Source organism: Hemicordylus capensis, chromosome 1, assembly GCF_027244095.1.
Source record: "Hemicordylus capensis ecotype Gifberg chromosome 1, rHemCap1.1.pri, whole genome shotgun sequence".
In the NCBI taxonomy this organism is placed as follows: Eukaryota; Metazoa; Chordata; class Lepidosauria; order Squamata; family Cordylidae; genus Hemicordylus; species Hemicordylus capensis.
In genome coordinates this window covers 295,023,724-295,046,515 of record NC_069657.1, presented here as the reverse complement: position 1 = coordinate 295,046,515, position 22,792 = coordinate 295,023,724, and the positions used below count along the sequence as shown (strand labels likewise).

The 22,792-nt window shown below is 40.5% G+C and overlaps 1 protein-coding gene across 4 annotated transcripts in view; it reads left to right on the top strand.

The window, feature by feature from the left end:
- GCLC (glutamate-cysteine ligase catalytic subunit) overlaps positions 1-22,308 on the top strand; it is a 34,155-nt gene extending 11,847 nt beyond the window's left edge. For 3 of the 4 annotated variants that reach the window (XM_053286376.1, XM_053286378.1, XM_053286377.1), the window contains 15 exons: positions 1,507-1,619; positions 2,707-2,889; positions 3,863-3,976; positions 5,276-5,334; positions 5,415-5,551; positions 7,143-7,217; positions 7,559-7,675; positions 9,214-9,352; positions 10,364-10,476; positions 11,788-11,880; positions 12,933-13,037; positions 16,843-16,924; positions 17,034-17,137; positions 17,622-17,742; positions 20,389-22,308. In XM_053286376.1, coding sequence (XP_053142351.1) covers positions 1,507-1,619; positions 2,707-2,889; positions 3,863-3,976; positions 5,276-5,334; positions 5,415-5,551; positions 7,143-7,217; positions 7,559-7,675; positions 9,214-9,352; positions 10,364-10,476; positions 11,788-11,880; positions 12,933-13,037; positions 16,843-16,924; positions 17,034-17,137; positions 17,622-17,742; positions 20,389-20,597 — 1,764 coding nt within the window. In that variant the 3' untranslated portion in view covers positions 20,598-22,308. The remainder of the gene's footprint in view (positions 1-1,506; positions 1,620-2,706; positions 2,890-3,862; positions 3,977-5,275; positions 5,335-5,414; positions 5,552-7,142; positions 7,218-7,558; positions 7,676-9,213; positions 9,353-10,363; positions 10,477-11,787; positions 11,881-12,932; positions 13,038-16,842; positions 16,925-17,033; positions 17,138-17,621; positions 17,743-20,388) is intronic. The other variant, XR_008313937.1, reaches the window with a different exon arrangement.
- Positions 22,309-22,792: the final 484 nt, after the last annotated feature.

The window sequence follows — 22,792 nt, the reverse complement described above, 5'->3', positions numbered from 1 at the left end:
GGTTCAGGTATCTGAACATTTCCCATTCAAAATGTCCATAAAACCCATATCATTGGCTCTGTCATGGAATGGTCAGGAAACTCTCAATAAGATTCATTCAGAGGAGGCAAATGTAGTGTGTGCCATGGATCCAAACTTCCCTCTTAACAAATATAAGCTAAGTTGCTCTAAAAGAGATCTTTGGTTGCCAAAATGGTTCCCTGGACTACTTTGCTGTTGAGATTTTTCTGAAGTGCTTTTTTAAAAAATGCAAATGTACTTCAAATTAGACACTATACATAAGTATAGTGTGTTAATTTCTGTGGGGTGTGTGTGTGTGAGTGAGAGAGAGAGAGAAATGTGTGTGCTTCAGTCTTTATTGCCTGTAGAGTAAATCATGGTATAACTCCTAAATAAACATGACTAGTTAATTGACAACAATTAATAATTTTTTTCACATATTTTGTCACAAAAAGTCACCGGGGAAGCTGGCTTTGCTTTTTTGTGCAACAGTGAAGAATAAAAACCTTCAGTATACTCAGTCTTGCCTAAAATTGAACAGAAAGATACCTCTTAAATAGAAAGGTTCGTAAGTAATCTTTTTAAATGAGTGTGGATAGATTTAAACATAGTAAACATGACTTTTTAACAGCCTGTTTTATAGCTTTTTCCCTGCTCAGTGGTATACTGTTCAAAGAAAGGCATTCTTTGTTCTCTAATCTGTCACATTTTTTCTTCAGCTGTGTACAAATGACTATAATCTCTGGTTTTAGTTCCTCATAATAAATCTAAACCCTGCTTCCGGGTTTGTGGTATGTATTGCACATCCTTTAGTTATGCCAGGTCACATGACACAGATTAGACTATGTTACTATGCTACAAGTAGAGGGAGAAGGCTCAACCTGAATGTTTAGAGCTAGACTTCCCTGAACATACAGATCGCACCAGCAAGTCTGTATACAACCAGGTGTAATGTGTCATAACACTCTTTAGTTGCACCAGTGTGGATTGTCCGTCTTTTAAGAGGGGATTGGAATGGGCCTTTCACCTGGACAGGCCGCTCGTTGTTAAATTTTGTCATGTGGATAGGGGACAGACTAGTGCACCTATGAAAAGCAGCTCTTCTTTCTCCTTGTTGCGAAGAGCAGCAACTGTAATCTTATAGGAATGATCTTTGTGCTAATTAGTGCTGAGGAACTGGACAATGAATCGGAGTAAATTCCTGGGGGAAATACTAGTGGCTTTTCCCCCTTGATCAAAATAGTTGGAGATGCTGAAAAATCACAGTGGTAACTGTTGGATGCTGCTATTCATGGTGTACTGCGAACTTGTACTGTGAACTTCAGAAAATTGCAAAGTTGTAATCTTGTTTATGAAAATAAAAAGTTAAACATTAATTATTCTTACCTAAAGCAGTTCAGCAGTAAACTGACTGCATTTCCAAACAGTATCTAATATGTCTTATTTCAGTAACACTAATCTATGTCTGTTTTGACATTTTTCAATATTTTGGGTTTTTTGTGTTAGGTGGAATACATGTTGGTAGCATTTGACCATGAAAATAAGAGAGCGCAGTTGTCTTTAACTGGAGAAGAAGTTCTTCATACATTGCAAGAAAAGGGTGAAAAGATAAACCCTAAGTAAGTAGCCACTGCTCTTAGAATTGCACACTAAATTTCTGAAAGTTGGCTAACTTCCTAACTTGCGTGTACTCAAGATCAGAAAAATTCTGCTAAATTTGAGAGCTCTGTTTACATCGCTGAAAAAGCAGTTGATGGCATAAGTTCATTGCTCATATTTGTATTAATGGTCAAGTGGTTTACATAGAAAGATAAATAATAAATGACATTTTCCCTGTCCTAAAAGGGCTTTCAATATATTACTAAAATAAACTAGTAAAATATAGTTTGCGTACTATAGAGCCAGCGTGGTGTAGTGGTTAGAGTGCTGGACTAGGACCAGGGAGACCCGAGTTCAAATCCCCATTCAGCCATGATACTAGCTGGGTGACTCTGGGCCAGTCACTTCTCTCTCAGCATAACCTACTTCACAGGGTTGTTGTGAGGAGGAACTTAACTATGTAGCACACTGCTCTGGGCTCCTTGGAGGAAGAGCGGGATATAAAATGTAAAATAAGTAAATAAATTTGCCAAATGAGAACTGCATTTATGCATGGCCCTTTTGGTATCCTCGACCTGTGAGCCTGATAGGATGCAGCAGTACTGTTCTGCTGACAACAATGAGTAATATTTCTCTGACTTGTGGGATTCTCTGTGAATTTAAAGTGGGCATAACTGATTCTGGGCAAACTGGTCCAGTTTACCAAGAGCATCTTCTAATGTGGCATGATGGAATGAAGGTTGACCCACCCTGTCGCAGGTCATTCGCAGTCTCTCGTCTATAGGATAAATGTAATTCATAGTTACGATTGTGCATGGCTTTTGCTGTCAGTAGAAAACAGGGTGGATTTGATTTAAATCAAACTGATTTAAATCACGATTTAAATCACGATTTAAATCACTAGCAGGGTGGATAAAAATAAAAAAAATCCGATTTAAATTTAAAAAATCAGATTTTTTAAATTTAAATCAGATTTTTTTGATTTAAATCAGATTTTTTTTATTTTTATCCACCCTGCTAGTGATTTAAATCGTGATTTAAATCAGTTTGATTTAAATCAAATCCACCCTGCTAGAAAATATTTCAATTGTATCCTTTATGTTGTAGCCATCCAACTCTCTGGAGGCCTGAATATGGAAGCTATATGATTGAAGGGACTCCTGGGCAGCCCTATGGAGGAACAATGTCTGAATTCAACACTGTGCAAGATAACATGAGGAAACGACGTCTGGAAGCTGCTTCTGTGCTGAAACAAAATGAAGCTCTTTGCACTGTCACATCATTTCCAAGGTTACTCGGTTTCCAATATGGCTTGAAAATATGCTTGTTTAAGATGGCTGTGAACCAACTGAGGGCTGTATAAGAAACAATTGTGTCCCTTTTCCGAGGAAGAGAAAAGGAAGGTGTTAATAATTACCTTTATGGTATTCCCAAATAGTGTGTATTCCCTTTCTGTCTAGTTGTACATAGCAATATACTCCCTGTATACGTTTCTAAATGATATGTATCTTTATATGTATCTAAATGAGAGACATTTGTACTGATCCAGATATATTGTGCAGGTGTGAAGGCTCCAGCATACACAGAGACCTGCTTCCTGCAAATAATTCACTCAGCTTTGTGTGCTCATCCCTTTGAACTGAATTGGAAGCCTCTTTGGTCTGAAGTAGACCAAGTTCTACTTCAGATCACACCTCAAGCTCTGGATTGGGTGAAACCAACTCATTTTGTTGGAACTTAAAATGAAAGAATCTGAAAACATTTCTAAATGATGCTGGCATCGAGTTTCTCCTCCCAGGTTTTCCCCACTTCATAGCTGAAAATGCTAAAATTAGTGTACAAAATAATACATCCTGAGAAGAGAGTAACAGACATTTTAAATGCAAATACTGTAACAAGTAACCTATTTCTTTTGTTCTTGTCTCTTTAGTTTGGCCGTCCTTTCTGTAGATAAGCTGCACCATATGAACTTTCTAAACTTGTTAGGACAATGGCCAAAACTTGTGACCTCCTCTCTCAAATTATTTTATAGACTAGTGCATCTTAGGAGAATTCCTTTAACCATTTACACTGCTGTTCATGTGACACCTAACAAGAAAGCTTTTTCATTATTTCTGATTAATTAATCAGAATTAATTAATTAGCTTTTTCATTATTTCTGATTAATTTTAAGCTTAACTAAATGAGGATTTATTTCTTTTATCATCTGGAATTTTAACAGGAAGGTGCCTAAAAATAATCACAACTTATTTGAAATGTATAGATTAGGGTGTCCAGGATTTACGATGCCAGAATATGACCCAACACCTGTTGAGACAGGAGCATCCAAGTCTCTCTTCTTTCCAGATGAAGCTATCAATAAACATCCAAGATTTAGGTAAGTACATTTGGGTATGGGAGTTACCTATATTTTCTCTGCATATATAATGCAATCACAGAATGTTTTTCTTTCTTTGGAATAAAAAGTTTGTAAGCTTACTTTAAGCTTTTGAAAATGGATGAAGCGATGGTGTGCACACTTGGTAGTTATAAATGCCAATGGTTGGCATGTTACACAGCCTTACAAGGGTGGAGCACTAACTCCATCCCCAAAAGGAGTCACTAAACTAACTGCACTCGAGGCTTGCTTCTCATTACTGTGCAAGCAGAGGTGGAAACTGTTTCCATTTGTTTCCCCTTCCCACAAAAGCCATTTTTGCATCCAAGGATATGTCTCTGAGAGTCACACAGCCCTAATTATTGCTCCTTATTTGCTTGTTGCAAGGATGGAGTGCTTTGCTCTGTCCTAGCCAGGCTGTCGCCCATTGCCCATAACACTTGTGAGAACCTTTGCTTATTTGCTCAGTAATATGTAAAATAATAATAATTTGGTAGCATTTTCCTCAGATACTGCTACAATTGTATTGCTGATGAGGACAGACTACATGAGGAGGAGGCAGCTTTGACTGCTTAGAGTAGGGGTGGGGCCCCCCAGCTGTTGCTGAACTACAACTCTGTCATCTCCAGCCAGTCATCTCCAGTTCAGCAACAGCTGGAAGGCCAAGATTGCCTACCCTGGCTTAGTGAATTCTTCACACTTTAACTGGAAGTGTATGTCCAGAGGCTACAGTAGTCAGTAGAACTGTCTACAGTGTAATGGGGCTGAACTTGCTGTTTGGAAGCACAGTACAACAGCACCTACCACCACCACCATTCTCCCCGACCCCCTTCCACCTGTTTTGTTGCTCCCTATCCACTGTTGCAGGAGCTGAAAATTGGGCTGCAGTGTGTACACACAATATTAAGCTAGTGAGCTCTATTGCCCTTCTTCACCCCCACCACATCTTTAGAGCTTTCTATGGACTCTATGGTCAAGATAATATAATTGCTTTTGGCGGGGAGGGAGGGTTTGCATAAATGAGAAAGCAATTGAAGGAAATTCCTGAAAGCAAAATCCATTTTAAAAATAAATCAAGTATTTACAACTGTGTATTAACCACTAATGAATATTTGAAATATTTTGCATTTTCAAAAAGCTCAAGGCAACTGTCAACCTCCAATCAACCAACTATGCAATTCAATAACTAAAATATACAATATACATGGGGCACTGTTTGTTTGTTTTTTGTTGGGTTTTTTGGGGTGTTTGTTTGTTTTGAGAATGTGTTACAGGACAGTTTGTTTTTCTTTATTTTAGTACTTTAACAAGAAACATTCGACACAGAAGAGGAGAAAAAGTAGTGATAAACGTACCAAGTGAGTAAACCAAAGAATTTCTAAAAGGGGAGAAGGGTTATTGGGAGCGAACTAACTTATTTTCAACATGTCTCATGCAGTATTTAAGGATAAGAATACACGGTCACCATTTATAGAAACATTCCCTAATGATGATGGTGAAGCAGGAAGAGCAGCCCAGCCTGACCATGTATATATGGATGCCATGGGGTTTGGAATGGGCAACTGCTGCCTTCAGGTAAGGTCACTGTTGTTGTTTTGGGGGTTGGGGGGCACACAAAACAAAAACTTACATTAGTTGTTCTTGCTAACCTTCTTTGTAGAGCTTTTGTGCGTCATTTTAAATCTAATCTCTGGTCCATTTATTTCAATAATATCCTGTTGTGTGTGAGCTCACATTTTTATCTTCTCTTCCCCCACCCCCGCCTGCCGTCTCTTTTGAAAGTGGTAGATTAGAACAGTATTGTAACACAGCCACATCTATGAAATCTCGCTTAGGTGAGAAAATAATATTTGGGAACCAAAGAACACACAAGTCTAATTTTAAACCAAGATTTCAGATTACTTTTTAAATGTAAAAACAATATATCCTAAACACTTGGGGGATTTTTAGACAAGTATTCCATTATTTCTTTTCTTATACCCTCCCCCTCCCCCAACATCTGTCTTGTTTCATGCAGCATTTGGTATGTTGACTACATGTTTGATTTCTCTTCATGTGTTCCATCACAAAGCTGACCATCATCCTTTTCTTTCTGGGGATAGTGGCAGTTCAGACATCACACTGAATCATGGTGGCTGATGGCATTTCTTAAATTTAAAAAAAAAACCCACCACCCCAAGACACATAAGAGTAAACAGTGACAAAATCCTGCCCATGGGCATAAAGTCTAAATAAAAAAACACATGAGAAAGAGAAAGGGGGAGGCGGGGAGGAAAGATGTGGAAGAAGGGGGTACTAAGTTAAAATCCCAGCAATTTAGAAAAGGGGAATCAGATATTAAAAATCAGATATTAAAAATCAGAGGGATTGAGTCATATGAATATCTGAAGCAATGAGTTCCAAAGATAAAGTGCTGTCAAATAAAACGGATGGGGACGTGAGACAACAGATACAATCTATGGTCTGATTCAGATATTGATATCTGAGGAACATGTAACTCTGGAAGGCATATGAAGAGAAATAGAATGTAAAGATTCAAAAGGAAGAAGATGAGAAGCAGCTCATAGCTTTGTTTATATATAGCTTGTCCTATGGTTTCAGTTCTAAACTGTGGTTTACGTTAATCATGGTTGATTTGTGATATTTGAATTAAGCTATAGAGATGTGTGTGCTTGCCCCAGAGATTTAGGAAAAGGGGAAATAGGACTTGAGTGATTCTTGCACTTCTTATATTTCTGGAGGAAGAGACTTCGGACGAATGGCAGGAGGGGTTCTGTGATATATGGTACATGACAACATGGAGAAGCTAGGGGTCTCTGCTTCCATTGAGTTGCTTGTGTAGCCTGGTGACTAGCATAATTGGGGGAGCTGAGCAGATAACTGTTTGGGAGAGTAGGTTGGGAGCTTAATCCCACTTCAAGAGGGAAGAAGATGCTTAATTTGCATTACTGACATACCTCCCAACCTGCTAAACCCTTGCGCAATTCTCCTTAATCTACTCCCCAGCAACATACTGAGGAAAGATACTTTGTGACAGTCTTGTGGTTGGTTTTGATATTTTACATGAACCTGGCTTTTGCAGTCTGTCCCCCAAAGAAGTTGATTCTTGTGCTTGCTACAGTGACCATGCAGCTTGATTTAAATGTGGTTTGGTATTCTCCCACAGGTAACATTCCAGGCTTGCAGCATTTCTGAAGCAAGATATCTTTATGATCAGCTTGCTACAATCTGCCCCATTGTGGTGAGTGGTAGAACTTTATCTTGTCACACATTGGGTCGTATCTGAACAGTCTGTTCTGTTCACACAAGGGAGTGGCACATTTAGCCAGCTTCCCATTTCCGTGCAGCATCCTGCATTCCCAGAGAACTTGGAAGTAGAACAGGCAAAAATACTTTCCTTCCTGTCATGAGCTTAAATAAAACAGTGCACGCACACTATTGTTCATATGACTTGCTGAATATAATGGAGTCATGGTCGTAGTTGCTGTTGAAGGCAAACTGCATCTTGCTTTTTTTTCAGAAGACTGTATGTGATGATACGTTTATGAATATTGTCCAATACTAAAAAATATTTCTCTTTAGATGGCATTAAGTGCTGCAGCTCCATTCTACAGAGGCTATGTGACAGATATTGATTGTCGTTGGGGAGTAATATCTGCATCAGTAGACGACAGGACAAGGGAGGAAAGGGGGTTAGAGGTATGTGTATTTATATACTTAATTGTGTTTCTATGCTGCTCTTTATCCTAGGATCTCTAAGGTAGTGTACAACAATATAAAACTTATTAAAAACATGATTAACATTAAAAAAGCAGCAAATAATGTAAACAGTCTAAGGCAGCCAATAATCACAACTTAAAAGCAAAATACCTAAGCATATACTGCCTATATGTTACCTAACTTCATTGCAGAAACTTGAAAGTTAGATTTTTTTTTCCTTTGAAATGAAAGCTCTGTTGGAATTCTATGCTCAATACCAGATTTTCCTCTTCCTAGAGGAGAGCACTCTATAAATGGCCGCACAGCACTGTCTATAACAAGATTTTGTGTGCTGTAATTAAAAATCTCAATCCAGGTAGCACAAAATAAAGAATTTCATATGTAAGTGTGACTTTCACTTCCTTTGTCCCAGAAATTGTATGGTTCTGTGGAATTGCAAATAGGCTTGCAAATTTCATAGTAATGTTTAATGACAAGAGGTGTATGTTATATATCACATCGGGGGGGGGGGGGGCAAGCACACACGAGAGGGATGGGAATTAATCCCACTGTGTCCAAATTTGTGCAAATCTTTTAGTGTTAAAAACTAATCTACGTTTAAAATACAAACTGCTATTAATCTGAAACAAAGTAGACACTATTTAAAATATATAATGTGGAAAGTTTTATTATATTTTTGCAGTTCCCCAAACGTCCATGTCTGGGCAGGTTACAACAACATAAAACAAACAAACCAATTTAAAACCACATGTCTAGTTTAAACGCTTGTGTGAATAAATGTATTTTTAAAGACTTTTTTAAAAATAGTCAAAGATGGAGAGGCTCTTATTTCAGCAGGGAGCAGATTCCAGAGTCCTGGAGTGGCAACAGAGAAGGATCGTCTTTGAGTAGCCAGCAGATGAGCTGGTGGCAACTGCAGACGAACTTCTCCCAATGATCTCAACAGGTGGTGGGGGTCATGGTGAAGAAGAGGTTCTCTTAAATACTCTTTAGGGCTTTATAGGTTATAACCAGCATCTTGTATTTTGCCCAGAAACATATTGGTAGCCAGTGTAGTTCTTCTAATATAGGAGTAATATGGTCTCCTCGAGGTGACCCAGAGACCAACCTGGCTGCCGCATTCTGTACCAATTCTAGTTCCCGGACTCCGTTCAAAGGCAGCCCTGAGTACATTGGAATGTACTACTATTCTGAGGTTGCTTATTTCAAGCAACGGACTCATCTGACATATCAGCTGAAGCTGATAGAAACTCTGGCCACTGCCTCAACCTGTGATACCTGAGTTTGAATCTCAGATTGTGTACCTGTTCCTTTTGTGGGAGGAACAGTCCCATCCAGGACTGGCAGATTAAAAGTGGTTAAGCTCGCATTTACTGTAACCTTTTCTTAAAATAACATACCACCTTGCTTTATATTGGACAACTGAAAAGCACACTTTGAATTTCTGTAAAAGTAGCATAACTGTTCATATTATGTAGTATCTGTTGTACTAGATGTTATCTTCTTGAATTACATAGCCACTGAAGAACAACCGCTACAGAATCAATAAATCCAGATATGATTCCATAGACAGCTACCTATCTGAATGTGGTGAAAAATACAATGACATTGATTTGACAGTAGATAAAGAAATCTACAATCGCCTAATAAATGAAGGCAAGTATTCAGATGGATGCCACAGGGAGGCTATATTCTTTTGCTTGGCTTTGATTTCTGCCTTAAGAGAACATAATCCTTAAGGGCTTTTTGTGATTTAGTTTGTAATAACTTCACAGTACCATATGTGCCAATTCATCTTCTAGATGAGGTGGTCTCTTCAGAAAACAAATGGTTGTTTTAAGCAATTGATATATTTGGGTGAAGGGAAGAGAGGAACACTGCCAGCCTAGAACCCACTGTGAGCCTAGAACCCACACCCAGCCTGCTGCTGATGAGGCAGGGTAAGGCAGCAGCCTCAGGCAGCAGATGGATTTCTACCTCTCCCTAGAGGCCACAGAACATGTGTCATCCCCGTCCTGCTGCTCCCTCTTGGTCACAGTGCATTTCTCTCCCACTCCCCCGCCCCCGCCCCACCCTACCTTTTGACAAGGCAGAGATCCAGGGAAGTTGGCTGATTCCTTCCAGTCTAGCTTCCTCGCCTTCCACCTTTTTAACAAGCAGGCTGCAATGCAGATGGCTGTCTCTGCCAGGTAAGGGGAGATGGGGGAGAGGGAGATCCAGTTTTCCAGGTAAAAAGGCATGACTCCTAGGCAGGCTAGATTCCCAGCAGCTTGCATGTTGACAATTTAGTGTTAAAGGAACTGCCCAGGAATGCTAAAAAGTCTCCTTTTCTTGGAGATTTTAGGAGAGTTGGAAAGAGCATCTCCTGGAGGTTTTCGTTGCCTAAAAATGGGACGGAGCCAGATGAGGATTGCCTCCTAACCTGTTGCTCTCTGCTTTCAAAGAGGAGTGGGCAGGGGCAAGGATTACGAGGAATCTGGGCCTGAGGTGGAAATTGGTTCACACGCTTTGGACACACGCTTTTGGGAGCAGCAACTCATGTCGCCTCAGCATAGCAGGGATGGTTGGGCTGAGCCTGCAGGAAGTATGTGAGTGGTGAATGTTCCACTATTTCTTGACTTGGTGAGGTAACCTCAGGCAAATCTATTCCAACTTCTTGATTCACAGGCATTGACCATCTTCTGGCACAACACATTGCTCACTTATTTATTCGAGATCCATTGACTTTGTTTGAAGAGAAAATACATCTGGATGATGCAAATGAATCGGACCATTTTGAGGTTGTATCTTATACCAGTTTCCTTATTTTAAAAGTCTGCTTCATGTTTAATGTTTCGGGTATGTAATAAAGAGGTGCTGGATGATTTACAGTAGCATGTAGTAAGTGATGCCTGAATTTACAGTTGTGCCTGTATATACGAGAAACTGGTAGCACTATGTTAGATTGTCAAGGTATTTGAATGATACTTTTGAGCATGAGCTTTCATGAGAGACAGCCCACCTAATTAGTTGCAGAGCAGGATCTGGTTGAAGTACAGTAAAAAGGTTGGTTAAAAGCATTCTAAAATTCTTCAGGAGACATTGGAAGCTTTGTAGTGTAAACGGAAAACCCAAATCCCTATTAAGTCCATCTTGACAGTCTAGGTGCTATCACTTTCTTCTGTTTTTATTGCAATAGATTAACGCAGCTATCTAAAACATAAGTATACATATCCTACTTTAATACCCATTTCAAAGCCGGGAAAACTGGATTTAAATCCTCAGATGTTCTCTGAAGTACAAAGTGAGTGCAACAAAAATGCTCAAACTCCTGGATGGCTATTCAAAGCATAATCCAGTGTTGACTAGAGAGGCTTCGGTATACCTGATGCAGCACAACATGAGAAGGGAAGGAAGGACTGTGTGTGTGTGTGCGCGCGCTGTGTTACTGGATCAAACTGTCGGCTGCACATAGTACTGTCGAGACCATAAAATTCCACTCCTCTTGGTTGGCTAAACTAAAATTATAAATTAGCGGTGCAGTTTCTGAAATACTTTGATTAAATATGTAAAACGATATACCTAGATATGATCAGTACTGTGAAGATGCCTAGGATTATCCTAATAAATCCCATAGTGTTTGTCGTTGGATATGATTTAGGCAAATACTGTGAGATTCCTGTGCTCACAAATATTATTAGTAATATTTTAAAATGCCTGTATTTATACTGAGCTTTTTGAGTATTATCTTGCACTGGCTGTGAAGAAGGAGTGAGGAGGGCAACAGAGTGATTACAAGGGCAAACAATTTAGCTGGTATGCCAGGACAGTATAATTGTGTTACATTATTCTGATCTGCATAGTCTATTCCAAATACAAGTAGTAACTAGTTAGCTAACTTCATTCAGATCTTTGCATGTGGTACTCTAAAGTTGAATCTTCCTAGACCTCATTACCACAGGTGTGGCACCACAATTTAATAGCTTATTTCTTGCCTTATACCTTGAGTTTTAAAAGATAGTCATTCAGTTCAAATCAGTGGGGTCAGGGAGATGCTAACTGCTTTAAAGTAGATGGAAATCATAGCTTTAGTTTATTTTTCTCTCTTATAGAATATACAGTCAACAAACTGGCAGACGATGAGATTTAAACCGCCTCCTCCAAATTCAGATATTGGCTGGAGAGTTGAGTTCAGACCTATGGAGGTAAGGAAGTAAGCATGTTGAGTAGAATATGCTGTGAATGAAACCTCACAATAATACTAAAATCTAGTTGAAGAACTAAGAACTCTCTTCATGTTTACCATATATGTCTCTTTAATGAGTTGAAGTGTTTAACGGTTGGGTTTTAATAATGAGGCATGCCATTTGGCTCCATTCAAGTCAGTGGTAACTCACAAATTTCAGTATCGGTGAGTTGTCCTTATGCCCCAGTCATATCCTTATGTATAGCTTTAGTTATCTTCAGATTTGTATAAAGAAGCCATTCCTCATATCATTGCTAAACCTGTCCTCAGCTATCATCTTACATAAGTTCTAGCTTCTGAATATGCAAAAATATAAACTTATGCGAGTGTCACTTTTTGGCAGTACTAGAACTTATAATGGGGTTACTGACAGGTAGATCTGGAGAAGGAAGTGCATAGCAGCATAAGTCTTTGAGAGGATGAGCCCTATAAATAGGTTTCCAGCTCTTAGCAGACTAATATTTGGGGTCCTCTTTGGTAAGAGGCCGTAAGGCTGGCCAATGTTGTTTAATAGCATCAGTGAAGTGTAGCTTTTCTGTGATATTGATGTCTGTCACCACAGAAGCTATTTCTTACATTTTATCGAGGAAGTCTCCAACAGTGCACTCCCAATAATTCCATTCACTGTGGAGACAAGATACCCAGTGAACCAGTGAGTTCCCATATCCCGTAAGAATCAGAAACTTCTCTGATGCCGTACCACTATTCCAGGTGAGCTTGGTCTTGCAGGATCAGGGAGATCTTGTAGTGATTCTGAGTGAGTCAGACACAGAACATTCTGTTCTCTGAGAGAGAATATGAGCCCAAGGTCTGCTTTCAGTTTTTTCTTTTTCTCTTCCCTTCTGTCTTTACCTCCCAGTAGAATTCTAGGGTACACTATTACATGAACAAGTCCTGTGTCAGCAGATTCTAAAGATGTCAGATTGTGAATTAGCCATACAGAGCGGGGTGTGTGTGAGTGTGATAGCACATTTATCAAAATCAATTTGTTTTGTGTTTCTGAATGCCTAGGTCCAACTAACAGATTTTGAAAATTCTGCGTATGTTGTGTTTGTAGTGCTGCTGACCCGTGTCATTCTCTCATACAAACTGGATTTTCTCATTCCTTTGTCAAAGGTAAGAAAGACAGCCTCTTCCTCTGTGCCTAACAGGTTAAATGTCAATGCTCAGGAGATCACAAAATGGTGGCAACTAGGTTCTCAGTTTCATAGCCTAGGACATAAGTGTATTTCTTAGCTGTGAAGTATGAGGATATGAACAAGATACAGTCCCCCCTTTTTCAAATCATTTTGATATTCCCAGATTATACATACAATAAATAATTTTGTGACTACTTTAAATGGCATTTGTTAGACTTCTAAAGTATAATTCCATTAACTTTCTTTAAATACTTGCTTTGTTCCTGCCTAACTTTTCTAGCTTGCACCTTCTAAATATGGCCATTAAAACACTAATTGTGATACCTAGTAGGCCTGAACTATCGGATGTATCGGAACCTCTGATACATCTGTTTCTCTAGAGATGTGCACGAACCAAGGTCTGAACTGTTTCAGTGGTGCAGGATCTTTTAAAAGGAGGAGAGCAGGTCTTCCCAAGAATCTCTGCACGGCACTAGCATGCACGTGGCATCCAAACATGCTTGCTTCTCCCCGCCCCTGGTGGTGCCGAACCTGTGCACAAGCCCCCGTTTGTGCACATCCCTGCATTTCTCTCTTCCTGCCACAGAGGCAACCGTACCTGGTGCAATTTGTGCCAAGTAGTACACAGGTGTCGGAGCCCGAGGTTTCTTTGTGCCAACTCAGTGGGCACTTAAACTCTTGCCCATGGGGAGAGCTCTGAGAGGAACTATAGTCTCCTAGCATCCCCATGCTCTTTCCAAGCTTCCTTTGCCTGCCTGGCCTCCCCTGTGCCAGTGCAGGGTCAGCACTTAAAGAGCCCTGTGCTCTGCAGCCAGTATACTACCTGCGATATACTACTGATTGCACCAGGTATGACTGCCTCCATGTGGTGGAAGGGAGAAACGAACCTATTGGGAGTTGCAATAGCGCAGGCCTAATACCTAGTAAGACTAGGTGTTATGTTCTTATCTGTATAGATTAAACAGCCATTTCCAGTGACATTTAGAATGAGGTTGTATCGTCACCTTCTTTGCCCTAGCACTGCATGACTGCACACTGTTTTGGTGAATGGAAGGAAAGTTGCCCTTACGTAAAGAGTCCGTGCTTGACTACAACTCTCCTTTTGTTTATGGAACAAATTTGCAGCCCCAGAGCACCAGTCTGGTAGAAGTGGGATGCAACCCAATTTTTTCCATCTCTTGTGTCCTTTTAAAAGATACATTGCAATGGCAACTACTAGGGCAGAGGGACCTCCACAGAGTCTCTGATTAAGAGTAAATATTGGACTCAATGTGGAGCTGCTGCCGATACCAGCAGTTTCATGTTGTTCTCTCAGCTCCTGCCCTAGTCCCTGTAAATATTTTGGCGTACTTTCCCCATGGCTTGATGTTGTCATGTTTGGCATTGTCCTGACTCTGAAAGCAGCAACAGCCAAAGATACAGATTTGGGACAGGAATTGTACAGTCCATTGATGTCATGATATGAGTAAGTGTGCCTAAACGTTATGAGGAGAGGGATATGGCAAGTGCACAGGAGGAACTTGACACAAGGCTGCCTTTTGTGACAATAGCCCTCACTCAAGGGTAACAGTTTCCCTTTAGGGGAGAGATTCTGCCACACTTGTTCCATGCACTAAATCCACCCTTCCCAAAGCTGTCTAACTATGGCATACTTGTATACTGCATTTATCTAACAACCTGATCCGAAATACAAGATACTGAAATAAGCTGCACTTAAAACCATTGCAGCAAATTTGCTAGCTTTTATATTAAGGATGTAGGTTAGCATTGGAGATAATGAACTTAAGATGAAGAACTTGCTTCATAGTCTAAGGAAAAGTTGTGTAGGCTTTTTCTCTATAAATGAAGAAATATAAAGAAGTCTCTTGCTTACTAGTATGGTTGCCAGTTTGTCCATTATCAGGGATCTTGTGATATCCCCCCCCCCTTAAAGCTGCATCTCCTAAGAATCTATCATAGGCAAGCATTTACATTTTCCTTTTTTGAAAAACAAATTTTCTGAAAGGGCAGAACACATATTGTATTGCACTTTTGCAGCAGCAAAGCTTCTGAAATTGGCTGAGCTGATATGGTGGCATGGAATATCTAGTTGATCAGAGAAAACAGTTTTCAGTCCAGCTTCTGTGGGAGAAGGGCAAGCTGAATTGGGAAAGGAGAATCTGAAGAAACTTGGGTATGCTTAAGATGCTGCATGCTAGAAGGTAGAGCAGCGCTAGAAGGATTGGTCAAGTAATGGCTGCCTAAAGGAAGAGGGACAGCAGACAGTGGCCTGAAAAAATCGGACCCAGAGGAAACAATGGGTGGTATAAACCCATGGGTGGAAGTTGAAGCAAGAAGGGGCTAGAGAGAAATAAGACTGGGGCTAAACCTTATATAGGGTCTAAGAAAAAGAGGGATGTTTGGGTACCCTGAGGACAGTGGGTCAGGAAGCCAGTAGTGTTTCTGCTTTCTTTAATCCAGTCTTTGTGGTTAGTGTTGGACTTGGACCAAGAAGACCCGAATTCGAATCCCTATTCAACCATGAAACCTACTGGGTAACTCTGGGCCAGTCATGTATCTCTCAGCCTAACCTACCTCACAGGTTTGTTGTGAGGATAAAAATAACCATGTGAACTCCTTGGGGAAGAGCGGGATATAAATAAATCAACTTGTCTGCTGTGGAATGCTCATGTCAGCAATGTACATCCAGCTCAAGTAGGGCACCAGCCAGGCTACTGAACTTCACTACTGAGCTGTTATTGAGAATATGCCCTGGAACACAACCAGTGGACCAGTGGGCAGGTTCAGATGTGCAGAACCTCAGCTGAAGCTGAGCTTCCTGTGACATCCCTCAGCCCCGGGAGTGTTAACATCCCCACACAAGCCTCTACTTGCTTTCTAGTTTAGGATAGCTGAGTCTGGTTGTGATGTGCAATTCCACCAATTTTGGCATTTCCTAACCTACAAGAACCAGAGATCTGAACTTCACTAACCTGGTTTACACCGAGATTGGTGGGACCATACGTCATGACTAAACTTGGCAGATCTTATCCAAGAAAGGAAGTAGAGGATCATGTGGTGTAGGGAAGGGGAAGTACATACTTCAGGGGCTGAGGTCAGGTTGCACAGAGCTCTGCTTCAGTTGAGGCTTCACACTATGTCGGAAACTGCCCAGTGTTTCCCTGCCACTGTGCGGTTCAGTAGGCAAACGACCCTTCAGGGAATCCTGAATTGCTGCATTGGGGAAGCCTCAGGATTCCCTGAAACAGTTTTGAAAACCACTTCTCAGATAGGTCAGACAATTGCCAACAAATGGTGCTTTGTGTTGTTGTGGTTGTGGTTTTTGTTGTTGGTTTTTGTTTTTGTTTTTATTGGAAACCATGCTTACAGGATGAGTGCTCTGATTCTGTGGTGAACTAGAATAGTGTTTTCAAGTGGGGTATAGCTGGTTCCTGCCCAGTTAAATTAAAAAGTGGGTATCTCAAAGCTGGCTCAAATTTAACTTCTTCCATGTGATTGATCCATGTGTACGTGGATACATAACTCAGTGGAGAGAAGCGAGTGTGAGTCATGACGGCAGCTGCTGGGCGATGTGCAGCTGAGATCATAGAGAGGCTCCTGGCTTATCATGCATACAGATGGTTTCATTCTGTGTTTCCAAGTTGCTGTGTACCTCCATACATAACCAGGTTTAGGTTTTCAGCACCATAAACCAAGACCTTCAGAGATAGACTGCGAACCCAGTCTTCCCCCTGCTCCTTTGGAATCCAGTGTAACCTTTCCCCCCACTTTCCCTTTACTAGGTGGATGAGAACATGGCAGTAGCTCAGAAACGGGATGCTGTCCGGCAGGGCATGTTTTATTTCAGAAAAGACATTTGTAAAGGTATGCTTGCTTGCAATTTGCTTTTTCTAGACACCAAATGCAAAATAACAATGAAACTAACTGCTTCTCTCTTCTCCCCACCCCCAACCATCCATCTTCCTTTGAAAAGGTGGGAATGCTGTAGTGGATGGATGTGGCACAGCTCAAAATGGTACAGAAACGGATGCAGAAGAGTATACCTTAATGAGCATAGATACAATAATCAATGGAAAGGTGAGGGTGGCTTTTAGTTTTGGGCAAAGCAGCAATTTCTTATAACAGAGAGGAGGAGGAGGGTTCAGACATTTTCCTTCCTTCTCCTAATACTTGACTTGGCATTGTGCCTCTTCTTCTAGATGCAGCAAAACAGTAAAGTATCCTTCCCACTTCAGTCTTTATGTATGAGTCGAGTTGGCTTTTTCCTTAGGCTCCTCTTGCTGATTTGATTCAGTGAAGGTACCCAAGTAAAGAAGCACAGTTGAAGCAGCCAGTAGACTTCTTGATCTGGGTTTCCTTTAGTTAAGGGCAGAAGTTGAGGAGAGACTACCATACAAACTACCTTCCTTGCATTTAGACTCTGTCTTTTGGGGGTCTTGAATCAGTTGTAATCTAAAAATGTCACAGCAAAGTTTAGAATCCTTTCAAAAGGGAGAAGGTGGATTTGAGAAGTATTCATCTAAGACAAATACTTACTTCAACCATGGTCTGTCTCTTACAGGAGGGAGTATTTCCTGGCTTAATTCCAGTTTTAAACTCTTACCTTGAAAACATGGAAGTGGATGTGGATACAAGATGCAGCATTCTAAACTACCTGAAGCTAATAAAGAAGAGAGCGTCAGGTATGCAAATGGTGACATAGGTCTTCTGGAAAAAGTTGATCCACTAAATGGATTGAGATCTGAGTTATCATGTGGTGTTTCTATTTCTTAATTTCCCTCACGCATATTCACAAACTGTTAGACAGTGCGTTGGTGTGGGAAAAGATTTTGTATATGCTCCTGAGTGATAGTCACTGGGGGAAAAGTTTATTACAATTCTGAAATTTCTCAAGTTGACTGGTGTGTTACTCATTGAGGCTATGCACACGAATAGCTAAACTCCGGCTAGGGCAGCCTAGCCTGGGTTTGTTTGACCATATGCCCCACTGGGATCGATCCTGACACTGCCCTCACGGGTAGCCCGACTGTCAACCCTGGCCTTTAACCAGGGTTAAAGGCATGAGCATGCCCTTAACCCCGGCGCTAGGGTTGAATATGCTTGGGCTGCACACAGCTTGAGCATACACAGAGACCGGTGCCTAGAGCGCCCATCTCATGGGGATATCCCCTAATGCACCATGCTCATTGTGTGGTGCATTGTAGGATATCCGGAGGCCAGGACACATCATTCCGGCCTCCAGAGATCCACGCTGCCTGGAGCAGAGCAGTTCATCTAGAAGCTGCACTCCCAGCAGCATCTTGTAGATCATCTGTGGGGGAAGGTGAGTTAGGAACTGCCTCCACCCACCCCGCCCAGCGGTCCTGTAAACAGCTTATAATGTTACTAATTTTATGAAATATTTTTAGAACCCTTCCACAGAAAAATGTAGAAATGGAATACTTTCTGCCCTACATGTCTGAATGTAGCTAGGAACAGAGAAACTTGTATTACAGTCCAGTGTGTTAAGAAAGTATTTATTTAATTTATATATCACCTGTCCAAAATGGATCAGGGCGGTTTACAACAAATAAAAACAGTTAAAATCAATTTAACAGTTAAAATCAAAACTAAATCAGTTAGACAATTAAAATGATTTAAACATTAAAATCATTCAAGACCAGCATGAAAAATTTAAACTATAAATCTAATTAAAAGCCTGGGTGAATACATGTCTTCAGCACCTTTTTAAAAGTTGCCAGAGATGGGGAGGCTCTTATTTCAGGGAGTGCATTCCAAAGACCAGGGGCAGCAATGGAGAAGGCCTGTTCCTTTTAAAGTGATTTACTTTTGAATCCACTGAGCACTTGTGGTGATCAACCACCCCTCCCCCTAAGGAGTTAACAAGGAGTGAGCCCTTGTCTTGACTAACACACTGGTGAACTCCAGGGCAGCCAATCAGTACACCAGGTGGGTGGGACCTAGAGAGCGGTTGTGTGGAATTCTGGGAACAAGAAGGGCAGGTCTTTATTAGGAGAGGATGACATGTGGCCATGGAGTTTGGCTGCAGGGGAATGACTCTCCAGATCCTTGAAAGATAGGAGGGCAGGAAGCTTGAATGTTGAGTTCAAGGGAAAAGGGAAGTTTAGTCAGACTTTGCGTCAGGGGAGTTATATTTCTTTGGTGTGTCCGTGTGTTGCATATTCCTGATACTGTTTTTATATCGGCAACATAATTGAAAAAAGAAACACTAGCCTACACCAATCATACCTAAGGTGTTGCAGAAGCCTCTGTAAACATTTAAGCGTGCATTAAGACAACCTATTTTTGTAATCTTACTAAGTATTTTTAACTGTATCTAAACATTAGAAAGCCTCAGACAGAAGCAGTCTGCAGTAATTGAATAAAACTGTTTTTTTAGTTCGTTTCTTTTTACAAACCTCTCCAAGTTGGTTTTTAACTCAAGAAAAGGAGCGGGGAGGGCGGAGAAGGGGGACTTCTCTGGTGCAAGCACATCCTAAGACATTAAACAGCTATCAGTTTTCTCATCCCATGCAAGCCTACACATTTTTTTAAATTTGCCCAGAGGGACCTTGGATTACAGCACCAAACCCACTGATCCAGTGTTCTGCAAGTTTTAGGGTGCTTGTTCGCCACTGTTCCCTCCAAGGCAAGGATTCTCAGCGTTGGGTCCCCAGATGTTATTGGACTTTAACTCCCATAATTCCCAGTCCCAATGGCCTTTGAAGATTATGGGAATTGAAGTCCAAAAACATCTGGGGACCCAACGCTGAGAAACCCTGCTTTAAGGCATGTGTATGCACACAAGTTTTTTATGTCCGCTCAGTTAATTTTAGATCCTGCTTAGGTTGAATTAGGAAGGCCCCACTCTGAATGCATGTGCGCACACAGTGCCTTGATACTGCCGCCCAGAACAAAACTCATTCTGCACAGAGATGAAAAAAATTAGAGGGACCACTGTTGGTGGCAGCAAGTTGAACCTACCGATAATTACCAATAAATAAAATAGTTTTTTACCGATAAATAAAATAGTTTAGGAGAAGCCTAGTCAGGCAGCTTGGCAGGGATGATTCAGCATTTTCTTTCCCTTACGTGAGCTTGCTCCGAGACAAAGGCTTAATTCCACTACAGCACTTTTCTTTTATACTTTACATTGAATACAGAGGCTACATGTTCAGGAACAGTGCTTTGTAGTTTGCATTGGTAGAGTTGTGATATGGGCTAGTAAACTAGACCAACCCCTAAATACAAAGCAAATGAAAGGGGACATATTTATACCATATTCATTGAAGCATGAAATCTACAATGTAACTTTTCCCCTCCTGCAGGAGAATTAATGACAGCTGCTCGATGGATGCGAGAATTCATTGCAAACCATCCAGAGTACAAACAGGACAGTGTGATCACTGAAGAAATGAATTACAGCCTGATTTGGGAATGCAATCAGATTGCGCAAGAGCAAGTTGAGTGCCCTGAGTTGCTTGGAGTAGGCTTTAACAAAGTAAAATACAGTGGAACAAAAACTGGCACTTTTTGATGAAAGGCTTTAATATACTCTCTACTGAAGCATTTGCTACAGTATTGTGAAGATCTGCATTTTCATAGTGTGAAGGCCAAAAATGGTTCTGCTGCACTATAAGATGGGCCAATCTGCCTGAATATTCTCTTTAAAGCTTCCTACAATAGGCATATTCTTATATTTAAGGTTTATACTGTGTACATGTAAATAGTAAAATATTTTTGATTTAACATCAGTGTATTTTAATAACATTATACTGAGTCATTGTGAACCAGCCTGTAACTTTTTATATGCTTATTCTGGAGAAACTTGCTGTCCTGAAAGAGCTTTGTAAGAGTACTGTAATGGTACTTGTATAAGTAGCATTCCAGATGTTGAATGTTTACTCTGACTTTTGGTACCTGGAATGCACTGAATAATCTACTGTATTTTAAAGAGCATTTCAGAACCTGATTCACACAGACATTTCCCCCGCTCTGCTATGAGAGGATGGTGCAATCTCGACCATGTTGAGACAGAGAGCAGTGGAATCGGATTTTCAGTCAAGCAGCCCATTCACAAACTTGGCTTTAAGTAGACCTTAGCCTTGCCACTATCAATGGGCTATAATCAACTTAAGTTCAAAGTGCTATTGCTTGACTAAGTTAGGGTGTCAGTCAGCATGTTCCTATACTGCTTGTGTTTTTGTCCTTCGTCATAAGTCGTGTCAGCTCGGTAGCCTCATGCAATATATGTTCTACTTGATTCCTAATAGCTGGAACCTCTGGGACAAGATTCACTTTGCACACATGCCAAGTGTCATGACACTTCAGGAGCAAATTCTCTATTGTCACCAGCATTCCTTGTAGTCATAGTTGCAAAGCACTTTGCCTTTAATCTGGGTGTCTAATCATGGCTTCAGTTTGTTTACTCACATGTATCTTTTTCTTCTTCCCCCGATTTCCATGGTCCAGTGTCCATGCTTAACTGGCTAGAAGAACCTGTTTCCATGAGAGAGGAGCAGGCACCTTTAGTCTGTCTACCCCCATACTTGGAATGCAGTATGCAACATGGGCATTCCACTCAGATACAGAGGTCCAAATTTCATATTCTTTGAACTTAATTAATTAATCCAGGAGGTTTGAGTCAGCTAAAAATCTGACTTGACCAAAGTAGCACAAAAATGAGCCAAACAAATGAGAGAGAAAGTGATATAGAACGAGCAGAAAACAGTTAAGAAGTTTAGTATTTTCTCAAGTTTTAAGTGAAAGCTTTGACATACCTAAATATTCCCCATATTTTTTCTATGCTGCATCCTCTCTAGTATGTAACAGTGGGAGAGTAATCATGGAATGCACTAATAATTTTGTGAATCAGGAACCTGAAGCTTAAAGGAATTGTATAGAATTTAAAACAAAAGATGTTTTAAAGGTGGTTGCGATTGTAAATATAACCTGAGATTTAGAAAAAAGATGAGGCTTTAACACGAGCTGCCTAATTAAAGAGTACAGTAAGGTTTACTGTATGATAGATTATAAAATACTTAATAACAAGCATATATAAATATAAGGTGTAATGACTTTTGGGAAAAATGGCAGTAAAACTGCATAAGATGACCATATGCCTGTAGAGAGATAGAACTTATGCAGTGTTTATAGGTGTGCTTTAGGGAATGCTGGTTTCAGGTTGTGAACAGGGTGGCACAGGTTCACTAATCTGTGGAATGAACAAATAAAAATTTGCAATATAATGTGGTTGTCTGAGTGTAATGCTAATTCACATATACATTCTCTACAGAAGTTGAAAGGAAAGTAAAACAGAGAAATGGTATACAAATAGTCTAGGTTAAAAACTTGCTACTGTCACCTGGGAGCCAGCTTCACCTGCCCTGCTGCTGGGGGGAATGTGTTGAAGTGTGGGCTGTAGAAATGGGGAAATGGTAACACAAAGAGGAGCCTGGAGGAGAACTAAATTCCACATTTAGAAATTTTCTTATTTAAAAATAAGCAAATCACTGACACGTTTGTGTATGTTTAAAAGCATTCATACTTAGTTCTTCCCTTCTTGCAGAGCTTGGGTTCTGAGCATGGAGAGAGTGTGTTTCCTTTTGATGGAAAGTCTGAAATGGCCAGGGTTCTCAATCTCTGAGACAAAAACTCCCCTTGTTCAGCAGTTCTTTTTGCAGACAAATGCTGATGCATTGGGGCTAGGGATGTGCACAGAATCTGGCACCC